Below are 22,819 nucleotides of genomic sequence, written 5' to 3' on the forward strand. Positions count from 1 at the left end.
TAGCCGTCCGATGCGGGATTCGAACCGGGACCAGCTGCAGCGAGGACTATAGCCTCCACACACGGGGCGGTCGCTTAACCCACTATGCTACCGACCGCCCCCGACATCCAAACTTTTAAAAACAAAACAGTGACGTGTGCTCAAACAACAACAACAAAGAAAGTGAGTTTTGTCACTTTGGGATTGTCTTACCGTGGCAAGTTCTTTGACATTTGACTTGAAAGCGAAGTGGCAGCTAACTCAAGGGGTCCAATGCTTTTTAACAGACCCGGGTCAATAATTGATTAAGATCTTCTCAGTTACTCACCATGAGTGGGAACTTCTGTCTGCCTGGAGTGAAACATGAGTGAGGCATTTTGGTGCCTTTGGAAAAAAAAAATCTTTATTCTGTGTGAGACAAGGTCAAGATGAAAGTTGGGAAAGCAGCGGCCCTTTTCGAAAACTCATTCAGCTCGTCACTGTTTAACATCTTGGGTTTGTCTAACCGGGGCGGATTTAAGAAGAAAAATAATAACCAGCACCAACAACTCAACTCCTGCAACCCTCAGGGGACATAGCACCTCAAACACAGTAAACACAGTAAATTAGCAAATTGTTTCCCTGACATTTATTATTCAAATGAGTTCTCTTATTAGCACTAACATGCATGCTTCCCTTCCTCTTCTACCCCAGGTGTCAGGGAATGGCCAGCAGAATGTAGAGAAGGCCCTGAAGCTGTTTGGCCAGCTCATCAACAACAAAGTGTTCCTGCTCACCTTCATCCGAACGCTGGAAATGCAGCGCTCTTTCTCCATGAGGGACCGCGGCAACGTGGCCTCACTTATCATGACTGCCCTGCAAGGGCGACTGGAGTACGCCACCGACGTCCTTAAACACCTGCTGTCGGACCTCATCGACCGCAACCTGGAGAGCAAGAACCACCCCAAACTGCTGCTGCGCAGGTAAGGGGGGAGCGCGTGTTAAGACACGAACACAGCGATAACGTCGTGTAAGTGACCCGAGGACTCGGTTCGGCTGGTTCCGGCTAAATTTAAAAGTCGTTTATTGAATGTGTTAATTAAAGTTTATGAATCAGATTTACAGCTCACACACCCACAAAGCTTTTTATAGCAAACAGACAAAGTATTGTTAAGTAAACAGTTATTTTTTTGGCCTCTCATGCCTTTAATGATAGGACAGCTGAAGATAGACAGGAAGCAGGGGGCACGCAGTAAATGGCCGGCTGCAGCGAGGACTGTAGCCTCCACACACGGGGCGGCCGCTTAACCCACTACGCTACCCACCGCCCCGATGTTCCCTTTTAATTGAAATGATTAAAAGAAGAGGGAAGCAAATCGTACACAGTCACTACAAGAAATCTCTTAGTCGTTTGATGTCGAGAGGATACAGGAAACATCCCTTCACATGTGATCCTGTGCTCGGAGAATAGTTCTGCAGATCCTGAAAAAACACTGTCCTCGTTTTAAAAACATGTAAGGGAGCGGAAGCCTGTAGGAGGACGATGATGCATATAGACAGATGAATGGCGACCGGTCTAGAGCTGTGCATGCATTTTGAATTTCCCCTGCGTCGCCGCGTAGACGCTTCACAGGATAAGACTTGTAATGAGTGCTACAGTACATCCACAGCATGCTGACATAAACGCCACGCGCTCTTCACATCATGAGTTTTATGCACAATTCTGTATTCTCTCTCTCTCTCTCTCTCTCTCTCTCTCTCTCTCTCTCTCACTGTCTCTCCCCTGGTCTCTCTCAGTGCCAATGTCAGCCTCGCTTATCCTCCAGGCTCGGGCTCCTTTATAAAACATTCAGAAGCGGTTCAGCTTAACTTTCTTTTTTTTTTTTTCCTCTTCCCCATCTCTGTGTCTGCAGCGTACATTGTTTTCCGGGGGAGTTGGGGTGATGTGGTAAAACTTTAAACACCCGCTAAGTCCTTGCCTGAGTGTCCTCAGCTGCTTTGGTGGCTCTGTAGGTATAGAAACAGGTTAAAGGACTGACAAACAATACGGAGCACAAAAGAAACAGACAGTACAAAGCGCGGCCCTGTGAATAGACTCTCTGAGCTGAAAGCCTGACTGCTCCTGTGCATGGTTTTGATTATGATTACATGACTAATAAGCAGATACAGCCAGAGCGAGCAGCTGCTACTTTCAAACAACACCTCCATTCTGATGTTAATGTTCTGATGTGATCCTCTAGAGGGTCTTTGGCCTGACGGCTGATGTCGGGGGGGCGAGAGGCAGAGTACGCCGTCGGACTCAGAGCTGACATATAAAGACAGACGATCATTCAAACTCACATTCAGTTGGCGGTTAACCTAAACTAAACGTTGCTCTGGACTGTGGGAGAAAACTGCACACAGAAAGACCTCAGATCCTGCCTGCAGATTCAAAAGCACAAACCGCCTTACTAAGGTGGCAGGTCGTCCACTGATCACAAGGTCGGCCGTTTGATCCCCACCGCCTCTCGTCCACATGTCTAAGTGTCTTTCGCCAAGATACCCAATTGAACCCCATTATTCCCGATGGTCAGGACAGGGTGAATGAGCGAGCAAAAACCTCATAGCTTTGGATGAAAGGGCCGTTTAACCACTGCCTCACCGTCGATCCCGCTGTGTCTCTGTTCTGAAAAAAAATCCCACATTAATAGTCAGAACGAATACCGCCAGACAAAAAAAAAAAGACAAGCAGAGAAAGGCTGAAAGACAGAGAAGTGGACTAAAGTGACACAGCATCAAATGGACTTGGATTAAGCTGTTATTCCAGATGACAGCAGGGCCCCTCATCACCTTTTAAAAGTTTTCATTATCCTCTCTTATTAAGGAGCACAGTGAGTACGTAATCCTCGGGGTCCTGCCGCTTGCAGCCTGCAGGGCTAAATGTCCCATAGTGTTTTTTTTTTAAATTTCACTCCCCATTTTTTTTCTGAAGAATTTAAGGGATTATCGATTCGACGTGGCTCTTTTGCTGTTGTTGTCTTCCTCGTTGCCTATTTAAAGTAAAGCCGACAGTCAAGCCAGCCTGCTGACTCACTCACACACACACATACATGCGCAAACACACACACACGTCTGTGATGATAGTCGAAACGAGCACGTCTCTAAGCAGTAATTGTGTTTGCACTGGGCGTAGAGAGAGAGAGAGGCTGCTGGGCTGTGCTTTGTTGCCATCTTAGCGTTCACTTGTCTTTTCTGTCGGCTTCTTCTCAGCCCATTATCATATATAATAGGATCGCGTAATGCTTGCTATTATGCTGGCTAAGATACCTCTCTGTTTTCTGGTATGAAACGAATTGGCAGCATGTAAACAGATCCTTGTGTTTTTTTGTTTTTTTTTATGGCGTCCAAATTGCATGTTGTGTACGAGCACACTATCCTAATGTACTGTGTTGGCTATATTAGAACCCAGTGTGCTTTCAGTAGATTAGTAGAAGTAGGGGTCACACTAAAATGTTGCTCTACATGAATTATTAGTGAGCTCACAGTCCCTGGACCACGTTTACATACAGGAGCAACCTTCAGGTCACCAGCCAACCTTCTTCTTCCTCTTCTCATTTATATTACAGTGGGTTGAAAGTGCGTCCCAAGACGCGTCCGAGTCACAGCGAAGAGCTTCGCTCCTCTCACCATCGCTCAGCTGTCATCGAATGCTTTTCTCTTGAGGTCTCCACGAGCGAGCATGCTCGACCTTTTAAGAGAAAGTTAGAATCGCGCAGATACAAATATAGCTCCATCCGTCATGGCTTTTTCAGCATGTCGATCCCTCCCTGTTTCCTCAGTGACCCTGCAATCGTGATCCAAGTTTAACACGTACAACGGATCCAAATGGTTGTGGTGATATTCTATATGTGTGTTATTGTCAACTAAAGCCATGAAAAGACCAAAACCAACAAAGCATCAGTTCGTCTCTGTGTTTTCCAACATCCACACACTATACTTTGATTTTACGTAACTTCCTAAAAGACCTGGGCACTGTTTTCAGCAAGCATTACTCAAACGGGAGTAATTAGTCTTTGTGTTGGAGGCTGACACACACTGTCGAGCACCAGAGCAGTGTGCATCGGGGGCCCAGAATGCACAAACTAAACATTAGAGCTTCAGATAAGGTCTTTTAGGCCCTTTAGTTGTGGGCTAAACTCAGAGGGTGACACGAGGGGGCCGCAATCTGCAACTACACTGCTAGATGCCACTAAATCCTACACACTGGACCTTGAATAGTTCACAGGAGATACTGTAGGGTAAATTATTAGGAAGAAAACACAGAATTTTTGTTTATAGCGAAAACATTCGAAAGCTTTACAGGGAGAAGTATTTGTGCTATACAGTATATTGTCAGTGCGTATAAGACCTTAGGTACAGTGTGTGCTCATAGCGCAGAGGGACACAGCGGCAGTACAATGTGGCCGCTCCAGCGAAAGCAAGGCGCCTTTAATTATTGAGCCCCGTTCTCTGTGGTGAGCTCAAGTGATGGAGCACCATGCCATCTCCAGCCACAGCGCGGAGGGGAAGGGGAGGACGAGAGGGCAGACGAGAGGAAAAATGAAGGGGAAGGTTGAGAGAGAGAGCGCGGGCGAGAGAAGAGAGTGGGACTCGAATTAGGAGTTTAAACAACTCATAAACGTATTAATTCTGCAAATTAAAAGGAGGTTCCGAATGCGTTTCCACGAGGGAACTTACGTGGGCCGCACACTGAAGATGCTGCATGTAAACTGGATGTCTGATTAACATTAACATTAACACCGCGTCTCTGCCTGTTCTCTGTATTCCTCTCACACATACTGTCTCACACGGCAGATTATCCCCTGATAGCATTTTTTTTTCTTCATATTTGAGTGTTTAATTGCTGATGTGCTATCTGTACTTTATTGGGAATGATAATATTAGATTACAGTCTTCGCTTTATATAGAGTCCTAACTATAGATCTTCTTCTTCTCCTTTCGGCTTTTCCCTTCAGGGGTCGCCACAGCGAATCAGTTGCCTCCATCTAACCCTGTCTTCTGCATCCTCTTCTCTCACACCACCAACCTTCATGTCTTCTTGCACTGCATCCATAAACCTCCTCTTTGGTCTTCCTCTAGGCCTCCTCCTGTCTGTCAGTTCAAAACTCAGCATCCTTCTACCAATATGTTCACTCTCTCTCCTCTGGACATGTCCGAACCATCTCAGTCTGGCCTCTCTCTGACTTTATCTCCAAAACCTCTAACATGTGCTGTCCCTCTGTTGTACTCATCCTGGTCACTCCCAAAGTGAACCTCAGCATAGATACGGCTATAATAATTTCAGATTTTTTCGAATAAAAAGCGACGAGGTATGTGGCTTTCTCAAATAGTTTGCACAGCTAAAGGTAGAAGGAAAAAAATTGTCTGCCTGTTCTTCACTCATGTGCAGAGATGTATAAAGTACTCAAGTAACAGAGTGGAGTAGAAGTACAAGTGCTATATCAAAAAACTGACTTGAGTAGAAGTTGAAGTGTTCGTTAAACACCATACTTAAGTAAAAGTACTAAAGTATTCCAAATGTTTTGTACTTAAGTATTGCAAGTAGAAGTATGTAAAACATTTCTACTCAAGTACTGAAAGTAAAAGTACAAGTACTGTTGTTTATATTATTTCAAATATTTATTAAGGCAGAACTTCTAATGTTACAGTGTTACAATGTTCATGAGACCGGGACTGTTGTTGTTGTTTTTTGGCGTGGTTCCGACCGACAGTCACCGAGTCCTGGAACCAAACCGTTCAGCAATAAATGCAGTTTGTTCAATATCGCCTCGTCCGGCTGGACGCTACAATAGTAACGAGTAACGATTCAGCACATGAAAAATGTATCGGAGTAAAAGTATTAAATTCATCAAAAATATGTAGTGCAGTAAAAGTTGGGGGAAAAAATAATACTCCAAAAAAGTACAGATACTGCATTTTAGTACTTAAGTACAGTACTTAAGTAGTTCCACTTCGTTACTATACATCTCTGCTCATGTGTCTGCTAACATCTGATCGCTGACCTCACAGCACCTAAAATAAATTATTAATATGCACTTTTATGCAATTCATTTCTTTCCTGAACGTTAAACTGGAATGACAGAAAGAAAGTTAATTTATGATTAAGCGGGATGGAAAACAAATCGTCGTTGTTTTATTTGAGGAAGTAGTAGTTGCAGAGAATGACACCAGGCACCGGCTCGTGTCATTGGCTGAGTATAACGGCGGTCTGGATGCGTTTGGATGGCAGAGGGCAGTTTGTGTTCACGTCATGCTGCAGTTGTTCCGTGGGCACGTACTCTTCTGACTATTTTGCTTAAGTGCTGGCTCCCATTTCGCCATCCATCACAGCAACAATGCAGAGAAAACAAATTATAGCATGTACAGCACATTGCCTTTATGTAGCAGAGATATAATATCCCAAGTCAGTTAAGTTCCTGGAAACACATTTGAAGGGTGCACTCATGCTCTTCAGAGACGTGTTTTTTTCCAAAGAAACTCTTTGGTCTCTTTGGTATTTAAAGATTTGAGATGCATTCCCGCTTTTCTTTGTCTCGACACGGAAAGATTTGAGCTTGCAGACACTTACATTCTCCTAAAAGCTTTTTGAAAGCAATATCTGAGCTTTGACAATGCGTTTGATTTGCTCACTCTCCGGTGCGCTAAGTGGAACTGATGCTGCACCTCGCGGTGTTTGGATTGTATTTTGCTACATTAGTGAAATATGTTCCCGCGCTCTCGCTTTCTCTCGCTTTCTCTCGGCGCTCATTTTAACCAGAGAGGGTCCTCATGTCTCTCGTTATTTCACAGCGTTGCCCTCCCCTCCTGCCCGTCCATTATTACTAAAACTCCTCTGTGTTCGATGACCCCCAACCACAACATTCTTGTAAAGCCCGACACTTCTTTTACACATTACGCCCGAGCCTCCATTCTCTCCGTCTCCTCCTTAGGTTTTCCCTTCACCCAGTTTCTTTCTCTCCTTCATAATGTTCTTTTAATGGAATCACAGAACATTGCTTCTATCACCTTGAGACTTTTCAATCTTGTGTTATTTTTCTCCTCAGCATTTTTGTAATGAGATTTCCGCCCATGCAGAGCAATGGAGTACAGAGTTATTAAGAGAGCGAGTATTGTGTTTGGCATTAGTTTCATTGAAAGACATCCCCCCCTCGCTCCCTCCCCAACTCAAGCCTATCTGCCATTAGGAGACTAGAGATGGAGGGGGGGGGGATGCATAGCCCCTCTTAAACACTATGTGGGATAATGAAATCCTGATGTTCATTAATGACACTCAATTAATAGCAAAAAAAAGGAAGGGGAGGCAGATGAGGAGGAGGACAAGAAGGAAAAGGAGAAGGAGGAGAACAAAGTGCGTTCTCCCCCCCCTTCCTCCTCCTCCTCCTCTCTCCCCGACATTCAAAGGGAGCGATATTAAGGGGGAGTCACACACAAAAAAAAGGCTTTATTTGACTTCCTTCTCGGGGACTTGCTGAGCTTATTAAAATGCTTAATAGGTTCCATTAACTTCTAACACACTCAAGTCTCATACAAGCCGGGAGGGGGGGGGGGCGCACGGTAAGCATCGCAGAGCGAGGAGGGAGGGAGGGAGGGGGGGCAAGGAGAGGTGAATTCTCGTAGAGGAAGGAGGGCAATTACGGAGGGATTTGGGGTATTGTCCAAAAAAAAATCCACAATGTATTTAGGTTTGTTCTGCGTGCAAATACAGCCGCAGGCGCCTCGGTCGCTGCTCCTTATTATGTTGTTTCAAACATTGAGCTTGTGGATACTGCGACTTGCTTTCTTTATGTGCACCCCCACCTGTGTGTTTGTATATGTCAGAATGAAAGAGAATCACACACCTGTGTGTGTGTGTGTGTGTGTGTGTGTGTGTGTGTGTGTGTGTGTGTGTGTGTGTGAGGATGCAGTCACGTGCACAAGAGAGCCGCACAGCTTTCCAGCAATGTTTACTCTCTCGTGCTCGTAGCCGAATCTGGGTGAATTAATCTACATCTTTCCTCCCCCGCTGCAAGGCGCATCGCACTTCAAATAGGCTGTCACCTACCTCTCTCTCTCTCTCTCCGTCCTCTGCGAACAAGCTGCCAACAGACTGGCCGGCAGTCAGAGGAATCGCCTCAAGGCAGCGGGTGGAGGGGGGGGGGGGGGGGGAGAGGAAGGCAACATCACAACACATCATTCAACACAAAATATAAAACCTCTGCTCCGCCGTGCTGCTGGCTGCAGGAAGGCTGTAGGAAAAAGAACAAGAGGGAAGAAGCCTCACCCCGTCTCCGTCTTAATGAGACAGAGAGAATGACTGACGCTTTTTCCTCGTCTCGGTGACTAAAAGCTGTTGGAACCTCCCCTGGCTAAGACAGTCCTCCTGGGACTTCAGTCCCCAGACTCTTGCTTATAGCCCTTAAACAGGACTTAACGCAATTATCTCCATGATAGTCATAATCTTCCTTTAAGGTGCATTCAGAGTCTGAATAGGTATAATCATCCCTGGCTCTATTTAGCTCGTGAGGAGACGGAAGCCTTCCAGCTTCGTCTTTTAATACCTGGCCGCTTCGATTCCATGCTAATCCCCCCCCAGTTCAGCACAGTGTACGCTGTATGCCCCCCCTCCATTATATACACCAGAGTAATCACAGTCATTTCCTGCCACATTAAGAGGGTCATTTTTTCTTTCTCTTTTTCAACGCTGTTTGAATTTGGAACGCAGAGAGAGAGAGGATCATTCACGTCCTCGTGACAAGTCACACTCACTTGCAAAAACAGTCCACGGGACACTTTGCAATGGCATCTTAACTTCTGATTAATGTGAAAACAAAGCAGGGGTAATGACGGAATAGAAAAATCCATTTCCAGTTTTTTTTTTTCCGGGGGGGCGGCTTTTTGAATCCTGCCAGCGTGCGGGCTTGCACGGTAGTCAAACGGGCGAGGCGAGAGAGAGGGCAGGGCAGGAGAGTCGAGGTGGGAGCTTGTTGTTGTTGGGGATTCACCTCAGGTTGCTTTGTCCACATGAGAAACACAGAACTAAACCTTTCATCCATGCTTCATGCTCGTTAACCATTCCCACCCGTCTGTTTTGGTCTAACTTCTGTTTCTAGTGTTCCATGATGGTGCTAATGAGCAGATTGTTTGTCTGGCATTCAGAGAAAGATGTGAGCAGAAATTATATATATATATATATAAAAGAGACATACACGGTTCTCCTCTTGTGCGCTCTGCGGTGGAAACAGTCAAGAGGTCATTGCACACTTGTGTGTTTTCATGCCCAATCGAGCCCAGCAAGCGAGCTGTACCTCCACGTGCGATTGACTGGGAAAGGCAAGCGGAGTTAGGGGGGGAGGAGGAAGAAGGAGGGAGGAAATGAGAGGAGAGGAGATCGTTTTGGCTGTGATCAGGCGTTACCTGGCTGTGACAGCACTCGTCTCTCTCAACAGCTGAGGCTTGTCACAGCTGCTGATGTCCCGCTGTGTTCAACCACACGTGAATACACACACACACACACACACACACACACACACACACACGCTCGCATCTATGCATACTCAATCACGCGCTTTTTTTTAACCATGTGCACACACACACACTCTGCTCGTGTTCTGCTCACTCACCATGACCACGATGTTGCAGGCGGTACCCACAGGATGCCAAGATAACCTCCCAGAAGTCTTACACATCACCTCATGAATTATGGAGCTCTTGTATTATCTAAAGCTTTTGAAATATCAACAGAAAGAAGAGTTAAATTTTGTTTTTTTTTCTGGTTTTTTTGTGTGATTTCAGAACGGAGTCGGTTGCAGAGAAGATGCTCACAAACTGGTTCGCCTTCCTCCTTCACAAATTCCTCAAGGTTAGCACACCAAGCATTTATCGGTGTCTGCAGGTGTTATATGAACATTTCATAAAGTTCCTAAATTAAACGTGTGATTGCACATTATCGGATATGTACATGTATGTGGACTTGTAGGTGTTTTTTTCCAGTGCCCTCATGTGTGAATCTGTTTGGTTGGTTCGTCTTGTCTGCAGGAGTGTGCCGGGGAGCCTCTGTTCATGCTGTATTGCGCCATCAAGCAGCAGATGGAAAAAGGGCCCATCGACGCCATCACCGGAGAGGCCCGCTACTCCCTGAGTGAAGACAAGCTCATCCGTCAGCAGATCGAGTACAAAACCCTGGTACGTCAAACTTGCAGAGGAGTTCGCCCAGAGCTCCGCGGGCGTACACAAACACACACGTGGAAACATAACGCACATGCACATGCACAGGCTCGAATATAGCAAAATGCTGCCATACACATGCAGACACAAACGCCCAGGAGAAAAAAATTACTTTTTCACCACCGACCATTATTAAGACGCCATAGCTTTGTCTGCTGTGTTGGGTGTCTTCCTTCCTGTATGGGAAGTAAATTAACTAATGATCCCACAGGCTCTAGTGTTGGTCCAACATCAGGGTAGGTGGCTGAACAGCTCCCTCTCCACATACACACATATACGCACATGCACACACAACAAAAAAACCAACCACACACTCACACAGCCAGCATGTGACATGACAATGCTCTGATTGCTCCGACTGGGAATTTGGCTCATTACGTGCTAATACCCCGGCAGAGCTGGAAATTGGTGTCCCGCCGAAGGTGTGAAATTAGATTTTGGGTTGCCAGCGAGAGCGGAAATGGTTTTCTCGAAGCTCCTGCCATGCTCCAAGGAGACTCTAATGAGGGCGAAGCCTCAAACTGGACCAAAGTCCAGGCAGTAACCCGGACACCTCTAGCCTCTTTTTCTCTGCTCCTACTTCATTTTTCCTGTCTTATTCTCCAACAATCCAGATCCTAAACTGCGTGAACCCCGACAACGAGAACAGTCCGGAGATTCCAGTCAAGGTGCTGAACTGTGACACCATCACCCAAGTGAAGGAGAAGATACTAGACGCCGTTTACAAGAACATGCCCTATTCTCAGCGGCCGCGTGCTGTCGACATGGACCTCGGTAAGACTCGCACACACCAATCCAGACACTCACAGATGCAACTGGCAGGTGTAAAGTCCTTCACACCCACAGATTAATGTATCAGTGATAGAAAACCTAGCCATGTGTACAGATTATCGGTGCATTAGTGTGATAAAAGCTGTGTTCCAGCAGCACAGCCAGCCAGCCAGCCAGCCAGCCGCAGTGTGCTGCTGCCAGGCCTTCTATCAAACTGACTGACACTGTGTGGCGCATCCCTCCGTCTGGCTGCTTTCTCTGCCCGGCAGTGCCAATAAGACACAGTAGATCGAGACAGAGAAGTGCGCATGTGTGTGTGTTTGTGTGTCTGTGACGTGGCTTGTCTGGCTGACCCAGGTAAGAGCCTGACAGACGGGCTCGCCAGCTTCACGCTGGGCTCCACTCCCACGCAGTCTGCCACTTTCATCCCCGCCTGTCCGTACCTTGCCTCCCCATTTCTCTGTCGCTTTCATTTTCTCTCACTCCTCATGGGCGGAGAGAACAAAAGCCTCCCACTGCTCGCTGCAAATCAGCACGCCGTCACATCTCTACAATACGGCTGCGGGTCCATCCGCTGTCCTCTCTCGCTCACTTCTCACTGTTGCATTGAGAATAATTGAGCCTGTGCAACTTGGATTGAGTGTGTGCACTTTTTTTTTTTGTTATATTTTTTTGCTGTAGAGCGATTGTAGGGCAGAGGTATCATGTGGTCACCTGGCAGAGGCACAAACGTAATAAAAACCAAGTCAACAGAGGAGAAAATCAATGATCACTCCCAGCATGAGAGCCACAATGGCTGTCCACTTCCCCCGTCAACACCCTTATTATCATTTCATTACCCCACAGCGAGCCGTCAGCTACAACCCTCCACCAGCACCAGCTACATATACAGCCCCCACCTGTTCCCCCCTCTCTTTCCTTTGAAAGGAGGTGATTTTCTCATACTTTGCTTTTTCATCCTTTCTTGTCTTGCTCTACTCCTCTTCTCTTTCTGACCCTGACGGGCCCCCGAACCGCTGCGTATGCTAATGGGACGCCGTTTTATCCGCCACACAAGTACCAATTAAAGCGTGCAGCCCGCCTTGCGTGTACATCTCGAAATCGTTGGCGTGTTTAATTAAGATGCGTGTCAATCCCAGTCCGCGAGAGGAAGAGCTGATATCCTACATGTCTTGTCTTCTCAGAGTGGCGCCAGGGGCGAATGGCTCGCGTGGTGTTGCAGGACGAAGACATCACCACCAAGATAGAGAACGACTGGAAGAGACTCAACACTCTCATGCACTACCAGGTAAATATACCTTTAATGTAAAGTTTCCCTTTAATTAACTCTCAGACTTCACCTTCTTTATCGTTTCAGTTCAAGTTTCACCTTGGCTTTTTTTTTATTATTATACCGCATACTTCGGCAAACTTTGATGTTTTCCCCCCAACCGCTCTTGACTTTTTTTTAGGCAGCCAATTTTCATGCTCCTCATTTGCATGCCCTTGCTTGGTGTGATCCAAGTGACAGAATAGAGGACAATTACTGTACAGGTGGCAGGAGAGATGAACCCTCAGCATCTCGGCCCGACACTTCTCCCTCCTCCCCGGAGAGACGCTGCTGCTGCTCCAGTCAGGAGGACACCGTCTCTCCCTCCCTCTCTTTCTTTGGCCTGTTGACTTATGTGCAACAATTAGACCCGCTGTGATTGTCTCTATTGCGCGTAGGAAACCTCAATTCACACCCCACAATTCTCTCGAGAAAATAGAGAACAAGAGGAGTTCTGCAGAAATAATAAAGATAAATAAAGGAAAAAAAAAAAAAAGGAACAGGCAGGGTAGGATGTCATGAATCTTTAACGGCGCATGCTCAGCGGTCTCTCATTAGTCAGCCAAAGGGGGGGGGGACCATCTGCTTAAAGACTGCATGAGGCTTGATTGTGGGCTACCTGGTCAAGAGCAGAAGCTAGGTCTGAGAAAGCAGCTGTGGCTGGGGTTGGAGACCCGGACCATGGGGGCCTAGGAGCTCCATCTCGAGGCGGAAAAAATGGGGGGCGAGGACTGTCGAGGATCGGAGACCTCACGCTGGGAGGGAAGGGTCATTCTAAACTCCTGCCGCAGCATAATTTAACAGATGTAGCAGTCATTAAGAAGAAGGGACACGTCATAATGTCCTTCACCGTGCAGCGTCTTTGTCTCCCCTCACCTTCATTGTCTTCAAACTCCCTCCATACATTTTGTCTTGCTTACATTTCTCTTCCTCTTTTTTCCTTCTCGCCCTCTGAAGAGCAATGAGCGTTCGTTTTTTATTTCCTCCGTCCTCCCTTTCCTCGTCACGTGGCCTTGAGTATTACTTCTTCTCTGGTCTCTGCAGTGCTTTTAATCCTTGATGGAGCCGCGCAGTGTGTTTGCCTCCACGCCATAATGGGCTTTCTCTGTTGTTGTTGTTGTTTTTTCTTTTTTGCAATTCTTTGCATCACAATCGTTAGCCGAGGGAGACGCTACGGGGCACAAAGCAAACACGCGTGTGGCCGGCTTCACTTGTTCGCTCGCTCAATAGCAGATCTAAGGCCCCGCTATTGATCACGGATCTAAGGGGTCCCTGCGTAGAACGTTAAAGCCCGTCGCTGTGCAACTTCAGAGGAGATGCCGGTGGGCTGCAGTGGGAAAAAAACGTGGGGGGGGGGGGGGACCAAGAGAAAGAGGGAGGGAGAGACGATGCGTGAAGGGATAGGACAGTTGGCGGTAGGAAGAGATGAGAGTAGAATGGAACAACATAGACGACTGTGCATCATTACGTTTTCGATGAGCTGGCAATGTGGCCCCCTGTGCGGGAGATTGTGTGTCACATGTCATTGTGCTGGAAGCTGCAACTGCACATCTGGCTGCCTATCACAACAAGGGATCACAGCTCATTAGGCCCCGGAGTGAGAGAGGGAAAAGCTTGAAGTAAAGGGAAAAAAAGTAAAGAGGCAATATTGAAAGAGAGGTCTGAAATATGCAGAGTGAGACCGAGCATCACCTGGAGTGTAATTCTCCCGTAGCAGAGACACAGGGACCAGACAGAGGCATTAAAATTCATGGGTCTCTCAGCATCACCAAGAACCCCCACTGGCTATTTACCCTGCCACACGGGAAATAATAGTTTACATAACCTGGATATGGAAATACACACCTTCCCAGCTCCCTGCCGCAACGAAATTAAAAACATAAACGCACACATTTAAAACAAGTTCAGAATCTTTATTCGGCTCACAGTCAGGGGACCCATCTTCCCACTGCACTATTTCTACTTCTGTATTTGTTTTTTTTTACAGTCTTCCATGCATAGATAAAGACAGAAGAAGATAGAATATGCGCGTGCACACACATATACAGCACTCGCTCTCGCGTGCACAGACAAAACCAGTGGTTGAGATAAAAGATTTATGAGATTGGAGAATTTTTTTTTGGGCCGATTGCTGATTTGGATCTTTTTGTTGTTTAATCTCCCGCCCTGTCGCGTTGAAGCGTTTCATCACACCTTCTTTTCCGCCTCCCTCTCCCAGGTCTCTTTCGTCTCATAGGCATAGGTAAAGCGTTAAACCTTCCTCCTCCTGCTGGATCGCATCCGGATCCAGTAAGCATGGATCCCGAGGTGCACCGCAGTCGCATGAATCAGAGAGGGCAGCGTTAATTATTCTCGTAAACACAGGGCATTGTCACGAACTGGAGTTGTCAGACTGCTCGGGTTATTTATTAGGACTCAAATCGCAAACAGACCTGCACCATATTCACCTGGGCGTGCTCTGTGAGTAATTACACTGATGATATTTGACAACGTGTTGATTTATGACAGGTGGACTGTGGCTTTTCCAGCATATTAATATTTGTTTGCCGCGTCCGCTTGCGTGCGGACACATGGACACTGTGTTTTTTTTTTTTTTTTTCAAGAATATTATTCCTAATGCGCAGATAACTGACAGTAAAGGGCAGACGGCTCCCTCTTTCACTTTCAGACTGCGTCAAAACATAAAGTAAAAAGTCAGTTTGGAAACTTCCCTCCTCCTCCTCCGCCTCCTCCTCCTCCCCCCGCTGCTCGGTGACCTCCGTCCGTCCTCTTCTCTGCGGTGAAGGAACAGGGAGAGCAGACACTGATGACCACACCAGGAGAGCCTTGCCAGCTAGATCCTGTTACCCACCTTGCAGACATCACTCGGGGGCATTTTGGGCTATTTTCAACAGAAACCCAGACACAACGGATACTACTACATCGCTGTCTGTTCATTAATCTAATGCTGTGTGCGGCTGTCTCGGCTCACTGGACCCCACTGTAAACCTGAATACAAATCCAAGACAGGTGGGGATATGGAGGAAGGAAAAATATTTGAACAAATAGTTGTTTTCCATGAAAATAGGAAACGACGTATTTGATTAATTCTGCACCCTGAGTCATATATTCAATAGCAACAAGCACAGTGTTTGAAAAAACCTGCACTTCAGTGACACATTTCATTGATTTACCTTCAGAAAGGCTTGCAGATTGGCATTTAACTCCACTGAAGACTCCTTTTGACACTCAAAAGAGTTATATTCACACACATACTTTGTTTGTGTGTTTCCAAACTACTGAGCAGAGTTGGCAGGTATGATAAACATCGTGATCTTAGGGCATGAGTCCAGGAGAGATGGGGACAGACAGGCTAGGGCCGGGGCTGTGGGTTTGTGATGTGAAGGGCTGAGAAAAGAAAGATAGAGGCTGACCACACTCTGCTGTCTGCTCGGGCTCTGCACTGTCTAATAGAAGGTCTTATCACAGGCAGGGCCCAACAGCCCTTATCACACCTGCCCACTATCAGCCCCACACTGGATTATCCCTGAAGGGCGAATCTGCACGCCTTCAATCATTTACTCTATCACAAGGACCCATCGCTGCTGTAGCCTCTCTGTCAGCCATAAAAAGCAGAGAGAAAGAGAGAGATGGAGGGGAGGCGTTAAAGGGAATGCGGGGGACAGAGAAGCTATTTCATGCTCCCCGGAGAAAATGTATCACAGGAATAGTGGTGGAAGCTTCACGCAAGTGTTGGTGTATTAGAGTTGGTGCGTGCGTCGTCGGGCCAAGAGGAGGCTTTAGGACGGAGTGGCTGCAGAAATTAGGTTTAGGAAAGCAGAGACAAATGTGAAGAAGGTGAGCTTAAGAGAGCGAAGGGTCAAAGATGCCGGTCGTGGATCGGGGATTAGGTTGAAGGAAGACCCTCCAAGAGGCCAGGGCAACCAGAGCTGCATCTTTCTTTAAGAGGATTCCTGCAGATTTCATTCCAGGTTTCCAAGTGCCTCTCTTCAGTGTGGCCAGATGGCAACTCCAACTAATAGCACAGCAGAGTTTAGTTTGGAAAGAATGGCAAGGAAAAGGGTTGAGGACGAGACTTGAGGGGGAGGATGAGAGGCGGAGGGCCTCTCGAGAGCAAGTAGACGCTCTGCAAATGTCCGTCCCAATATCCACTCGCCTGGTTTCCAACAAGGGACAGAAAAGACGGCGTTCCTGCTAAGGGAAGATGAAAAGAAGACATTTCTGTTTTTCTATAGATTCTTTGAGGTATTCCTTTTGGTGCCTGGCATTTGCCTTTTGTTTATTTCTCCGCTGGAGGCTCATCAGTTTTTCGTCGCCCGGTCTGAAGCAGAAATCCCTCCTCGGGGTGGCCTGAAAATGCCAGCCAACAAGCTGTTTGTTGTTTTTGGCTTTTGGAAAAAAAAAAGAACCACGAGTTTTGTTTTGCTCCTAAAAATGTGATGTTTTTTGGTGTACTAACAGTAATACAGCCTTTCAAAGATTAATTATAGTTTAATTGCCTTTTCATGAATCAATCACAGTGTTTGACTGACGAGAGATCTCTGCTAAGAAGGGTTGTTAAGTAACCGATTTTCAAACTATCATTTCGAATGTTTGCATCAGTTTTTCTCAGCTTATCTGAAGTGACTCCAGCACGTCATATAAGGCCAAGGGCCCTTTGTAAATGTAAACCACAGAGGGGGGGAGGATAAACCTCAGCGTGTGTCTCTTTTTCATGACGCGCCATCTTTCCCCAGCCTCTTCTCTCCGTCTTTTTCCTTTGACTCCGACTCTGTGCCGCTTTAATGCTATTATTAGGCCGTACCTGCGTACCCCATTTTCTCTGAGGTTGTGAAGCGCACACGAGATGAGATGAGACGTTCAGAGCTCTAGTCTCCGTCTCTTTCTTTCTGACAGTTCTCTCTTTTCTTTTCTTTTTCCCCCCCTCCGTCTCTCCCGCTCTCTTTCACCCCCTCTTAGCGTCTTCCAAGGCTTACATCATGTTTCTAATGTTTGCGATGGGGGATAACAATGACAGTCATGTAGTAGCACAGCCTTTTCATGCAGCCACAGCCACAGGGTCTGTAGTAGAGAACAGCAGGGGAGCACAGATATGGCATGAAGGCACTGGTTTGGGAATTATGTAGTCTACTACAAGAAGAACTGTGCTAAGTAAAATATGGAAAAACACCAAAAGATAGCAGCAGATTCATGTTACATGTGTCTGTCTTTTCCCACAGGTGTCAGACCGCTGCGTCGTGGCTTTGGTGCCCAAACAGACCTCGTCGTACAACATCCCATCCTCAGCCAGCATATCCCGCACCTCCATCAGCAGATACGGTGAGTCGGTTAGAGCAGATTGCTCCTTTCACGGCCTTGTTGTGGCTTCGACGTTGATTGCAAACTGCCAACAGCATATATATTAGGTAATTATGGATGTGTTTGCAGGCCTTACTCAGTTTTAATTCCATGCAAATGTAATCTGGTCGCCTTGCAGACACATCAGAATGTTTCAGATATGAACAAAGACAAATCTGCTCACCCCCAGAGCAACGGCCAGCTCTGTTTTTCCAACCGTTTTTCCTCTCTTCAGTTGTGCATGCTGCAGTTTTTGCTTCACAGTTGTGTTGCTATGGTACAAGAATGTAAAGAAGAAGAGGCAAAGAGCAGCAGAGAGTGACAGATATCAAATCAAATCAAATTTCATTTGTATAGCCCAAAGTCACAAAATACATTTGCCTCGGAGGGCTTTACAATCGGTACAGGGAGTGACACCCTCTGTCCTTAGACCCTCAGTTCGAGTGAGGAAAAACCTGCCCACAAAAAACCCTTTGATAAATATGACAGTTATGGTTACTGTTAGATTTTAAAGACACAATATTTATCAGAATGAAGATGCGCTCCGTGCAGGACACAACAGGCTGCCAGCTGACAGTACGTGGAGCACCTACACGCACGTGCCTGCTTTAGACGCGCTTGTACTGTTGTGCTGCTTGGTGGGTGGGTGCCGAATTTGGTCCGACGCCAGGCACACGCACAGCAGCACCGGGGCGACTTGTGATTGCTAATTATTCCGTGTGAATGATACTTCACACAAACAGAAAAAAAGATAAACGAGCGACGGCCAATTATCAGGATTGGGGGGGATAGAAAGCGAACGCTGCCTTTAAACTGTCTAACGGCGTCTTCACCCCTCAAATACAAGGCGTGTTTGACTGCAGATACTTCCCATCCAAAAACATCTGAATGTGGAGTGACATTCACAACATAACTGTGGAAGATTATCTCCGCTGGCCTTAAGAAGATTACAGCGTGCTCAGTCATTACTCTCTTTTTAACAACCAAACTAATGTCAGCAAGTAGAACTACCGATGCGACAAAAGCGCAGAATCATTGTGTTGTCGTTTCAATATCGCACATTCATTTTACCCCCACCTGCTACGCCTTGTTGTTGTTACACAGAGTTACTCTCAAATATCTTATTCACAAGGGATGTTTTAACCTGTCACGAGATTTCAATGAGCTGCTGAGAGGCTGCACTCGCTCACATTTTTCTATTTACTTTCTTTTTTCTTTTTGGTGAGCCAGTGTGCTCAGGCACTGGAGTTTGGTTTGGACGTGCGTTGCATAGAAAGCGGAGGCTCTTGCTGGCATGTGCTCGTCCCTCATCAATCATGGGTTGGCACAGCAGGCACAGCTGCAGCTCGACACCTGCTGATGGATTCATACCAATTTAACGTTCAACACTTAGCATCTTGACTCAATTTACACCACCGGCATCCACCCACCCCCCTAACTCCAGCCCTAAAATCCCCTACTAACCCTACTTGCCTGACTGTGTCCAGGAGATGGGAGGCCTGCAGAGGACGAAGGAAGGGCTGCGGGTCGTAGCTTAGTGTTAGGGGAGTTTAGGAAAAGGCTGAGGGGCCCCGGAAAGGATAAAGGGGCTGAGGAAATAGTAGAGCAGTAAAAAACAGTGACTGGATTAAGCTGGGATTTGGGGTCTCAATCCACCCTGCACACAGCCACATATATTCAACCCCCGCCTACCCGGGCCCTGGTCCCTAGTGGCCTCTACAGAGGTGCAGGTTGGTTCTATTTGAAATGTGTAAGTGGCTGTATTGGTAGCAAAAAGCTTTGTTGTTCAGCTCGGGCCTTTGAAGCCAGGTCAGAGAGATCCTCATTGAGATCCCTCAGATCCTGAACCTCTAGAGACCCCGGCTGCCAGGAGTAGACGGCGGGCTAATTAGAGAAAAAACTTAAAAACCGGCATCATTCAGACCGAGTGAAGAGCGAGGAGGCAGGAACACAAGAGCGGAGACGAGAGGAGGATGTATGGATGAAGGGGAGGGTGGCTCCGGTGCTTAACGAATTAGGGATCTTTTGATGCATTGATTAGTGAGTGTGACAGGGACGCTTTCAATACAGTGCGGCGGGGGAAGAGCCAATTACGAGTGCTTTAAGGCGGAGCCAGGCTCGACGTGTGTGAGTCAGTGAGACAGAGGTTACATAAAGAAGAGAAAGAAGCAAATCATTCACGACAGAGAGAGAACAAACAGAACGAACATGTAGCATTTTGTGAATACCTCTGTCCCGCTGCACCCTGTATGCGGGTGGCAGGGTCTTGTTTTCACCCATATTGTGTGTCATCAAGGATTCCAGTTTCAAGGGAGGCCACGACTAATCAATGCAACACCAGGGACCACAACTCCCACTCCCCCTTTCATTACTCCGCTTACTCTATGAAATTATCCACCGCTGCAATTTCCTTTTACGGCGCAGCAAACACACAAACATTCAGCAAGAAGAGATGGAAATGAGTGAGAGAATGTTAGTGTGCAGTCATTTACTGACAATATTTTTTTTATGTTCCTTTCCTGGGCAGATTCTTCATTCCGCTACACGGGCAGTCCCGACAGCCTCCGTTCACGCGCTCCCATGATCACCCCCGATCTGGAAAGTGGCGTGAAGGTGTGGCACCTGGTGAAGAACCACGAACACGGAGACCAGAAGGAAGGCGACCGCGGTAGCAAGATGGTCTCCGAGATTTATCTGACCAGGCTGCTAGCTACCAAGGTACATCAGTATTCTCCCCCCCATACGCTTCTATGTGTCGGCACGTCCGAGTCCTTATAGACACACCCCGTTATCTTAGATCCAGGCTGTCTCTTTGCCAGTAAATTGCTAATCTGTGCCCTCTCCTCCTCCTCCTCCGTCTGTCAGGGTACACTACAAAAATTTGTGGACGATCTATTCGAGACGTTGTTCAGTACGGTTCACCGAGGGAGCACTCTTCCCCTCGCCATCAAGTACATGTTCGACTTCCTGGACGAGCAGGCGGACAAACACGGCATTCATGACACAGACGTACGCCACACATGGAAAAGCAACTGGTGAGTGTCCTATCACCTATCACGTGCATGTACGTCCTCCGATGATCCGATCCGTGAACTCGGCTCGCCTGATTTCTGAGAATTCAAGCTGAGATTCTGCCTCTTACTCATCCTCGTTTTTTTTTTCCTCCATCTTCCAGCCTCCCGTTGCGTTTCTGGGTAAACGTGATCAAGAACCCGCAGTTTGTGTTCGACATCCATAAGAGCAGCATCACAGACGCCTGTCTGTCTGTGGTTGCTCAGACCTTTATGGATTCGTGCTCCACTTCAGAGCACCGCCTGGGCAAAGACTCCCCATCCAATAAGCTGCTCTACGCTAAAGATATCCCCAATTACAAGAGCTGGGTAGAGAGGTAGGAGCTGATGCACTGGCTTTAAACATTCTGATCCCCCCCTGTCGCATCCTTTTTGTATCCTCTTACAATAAAAAGTGGAATCTTCGAGGGAAATTGATTCATAATTCTCTTTCTTCTGGCCTGCACTTCTCAACCAGATTATGTAAAAGCCTTTTGAGAGTGACTGTAAGCATACATTGTTACAGAGAGTCCAAAAAATGATACCGCATAAAGAATTTGGGTCTCATTTGAGCTATTACTCGCGAGTGATGCCAAGTTTTTTTTCCTCAGGTACTACGCCGACATCAACCGGCTGCCAGCCATTAGCGACCAGGACATGAACGCCTATTTGGCAGAACAGGCCAGACTCCACTCCACAGAGTTCAACATGCTCAGCGCCCTCAACGAGATCTACTCTTACGTCAGCAAGTACAGCGAGGAGGTGAGTGACGCTCGGCAGACGCACGGTGCGCTCGCGCGCAAAATGTTCATGACGCATCGTGCACCTTGGATTTACGCCACGTTCCGGTCAAAGACAAGTTCGCCCCGACTTTGTGTCAGCAGTGAATCTCTCTCCTCAACGTGCAGACAGAGAATCGTGCATATAGCAAAGACGAAACTGTGGTTGACTTGCGCAGTCTGCAGAAATCGCGGAGCTCCGTCATTTCTGGACAAAAACTGAGCGGACACATAGGACGAGGGAAAGACAGAACACTAAATGACACCAGACAAAGACAGGATGGAAAATTCCAGTTTATCCAATTAAATTTGAGGAGACATGCCTTTGTATTCCGAAACACCACCTCCATCCTCCGCTGCTATCTCTCTGTATTCTATCCCCGTCTCCCTTTCTTGCTCCTGTTGCATTAATAGTGCGAATTTTATTATAATTTGGAGTGTAACAGACAGTTTTTCCTCAGGTGGAGCTGAACTCTGCCCTTATTAAATGCCTTTGGAACTTTTATTCCTGAGTATTTTTACGCAGCATAATTTCTTTTCCAGAGCTTGGAAATCCCTCTGAACTACCCACCGAGCTCCCTTCCACTTCACAGATTCTACCTGGAGGGCAGTCCCAGGCACTGATTGCGTAATGAGCTGCCGCCTAATAGTAAATCAGCCGCTAATTACAGGCAGGATCGCGAGCGAAAATTGGAACAAAAGGGCGTCTCCGGCAAATTTGCTCCTCGCTGTAATGTTAGGTATATCTCGCCCTCTGTGTTCTCAGACCGAAAGGTTAGTGAGGTCGGCTCGGAGTCTTCAGTAGACTTCCCCGAAGCCCAGAGGTCTAGTGAGACCTGAGCTTAACAAGGCAGTGTGTCTGATCTGTAGAGTAGAAAGTGAATGTCTACAAGCTCTCAGCGTGCCGCTCTGTCCTTTTTCGCCCGTGCTGAGTTAGAGCGGGGCGATCTGTTATATAGGGCGCTCATGAGCAGAATCATGGGGAACACACACACACACATGCTGTCAGATCACAGGAAGCGTAAAAAAGGAGGGAGGAAGAGAAAGAGAGAGAGTGCATTTATGGAGACATTCTGCTTCTAATGTCAGCTCCTCCTCTGGGAAGCATTAGCCTGACCTTTATGTTGGACCACGGTATCTCTCCCTCTTTCTCGCTCTCTATCCGCCCGTACATTCCTTCTCTTTTTACCCATTATCCAGTCAGCTTCCCCTTTGCTCTCCATGAATCTCACACTTTTCCCACTTCTGCTGCCTCTGCAACTCGTAGGCGTCCGGCGTGTGTGCGCGTGCGCACGGAGACGTATGCACGACGTATGCTCTTTGTGTTTTTGCATGCCGTCACGATTTGCCCGCAGTATCCGCTTGTCTCGCCT

The 22,819-nt window shown here is 47.1% G+C and overlaps 1 protein-coding gene across 2 annotated transcripts in view; it reads left to right on the plus strand.

Moving 5' to 3' along the window:
- The window catches only part of plxna2 (plexin A2), a 160,747-nt gene that overhangs the window by 132,142 nt on the left and 5,786 nt on the right, over positions 1–22,819 (plus strand). For both annotated transcript variants that reach the window (XM_019273879.1, XM_019273878.2), the window contains exons 22-31: positions 673–941; positions 9,769–9,835; positions 10,012–10,158; positions 10,815–10,974; positions 12,156–12,259; positions 17,500–17,599; positions 20,145–20,335; positions 20,483–20,652; positions 20,793–21,005; positions 21,279–21,429. In XM_019273879.1, coding sequence (XP_019129424.1) covers positions 673–941; positions 9,769–9,835; positions 10,012–10,158; positions 10,815–10,974; positions 12,156–12,259; positions 17,500–17,599; positions 20,145–20,335; positions 20,483–20,652; positions 20,793–21,005; positions 21,279–21,429 — 1,572 coding nt within the window. The remainder of the gene's footprint in view (positions 1–672; positions 942–9,768; positions 9,836–10,011; positions 10,159–10,814; positions 10,975–12,155; positions 12,260–17,499; positions 17,600–20,144; positions 20,336–20,482; positions 20,653–20,792; positions 21,006–21,278; positions 21,430–22,819) is intronic.

Source organism: Larimichthys crocea, chromosome XV, assembly GCF_000972845.2.
Source record: "Larimichthys crocea isolate SSNF chromosome XV, L_crocea_2.0, whole genome shotgun sequence".
Lineage (NCBI taxonomy): Eukaryota > Metazoa > Chordata > Actinopteri > Sciaenidae > Larimichthys > Larimichthys crocea.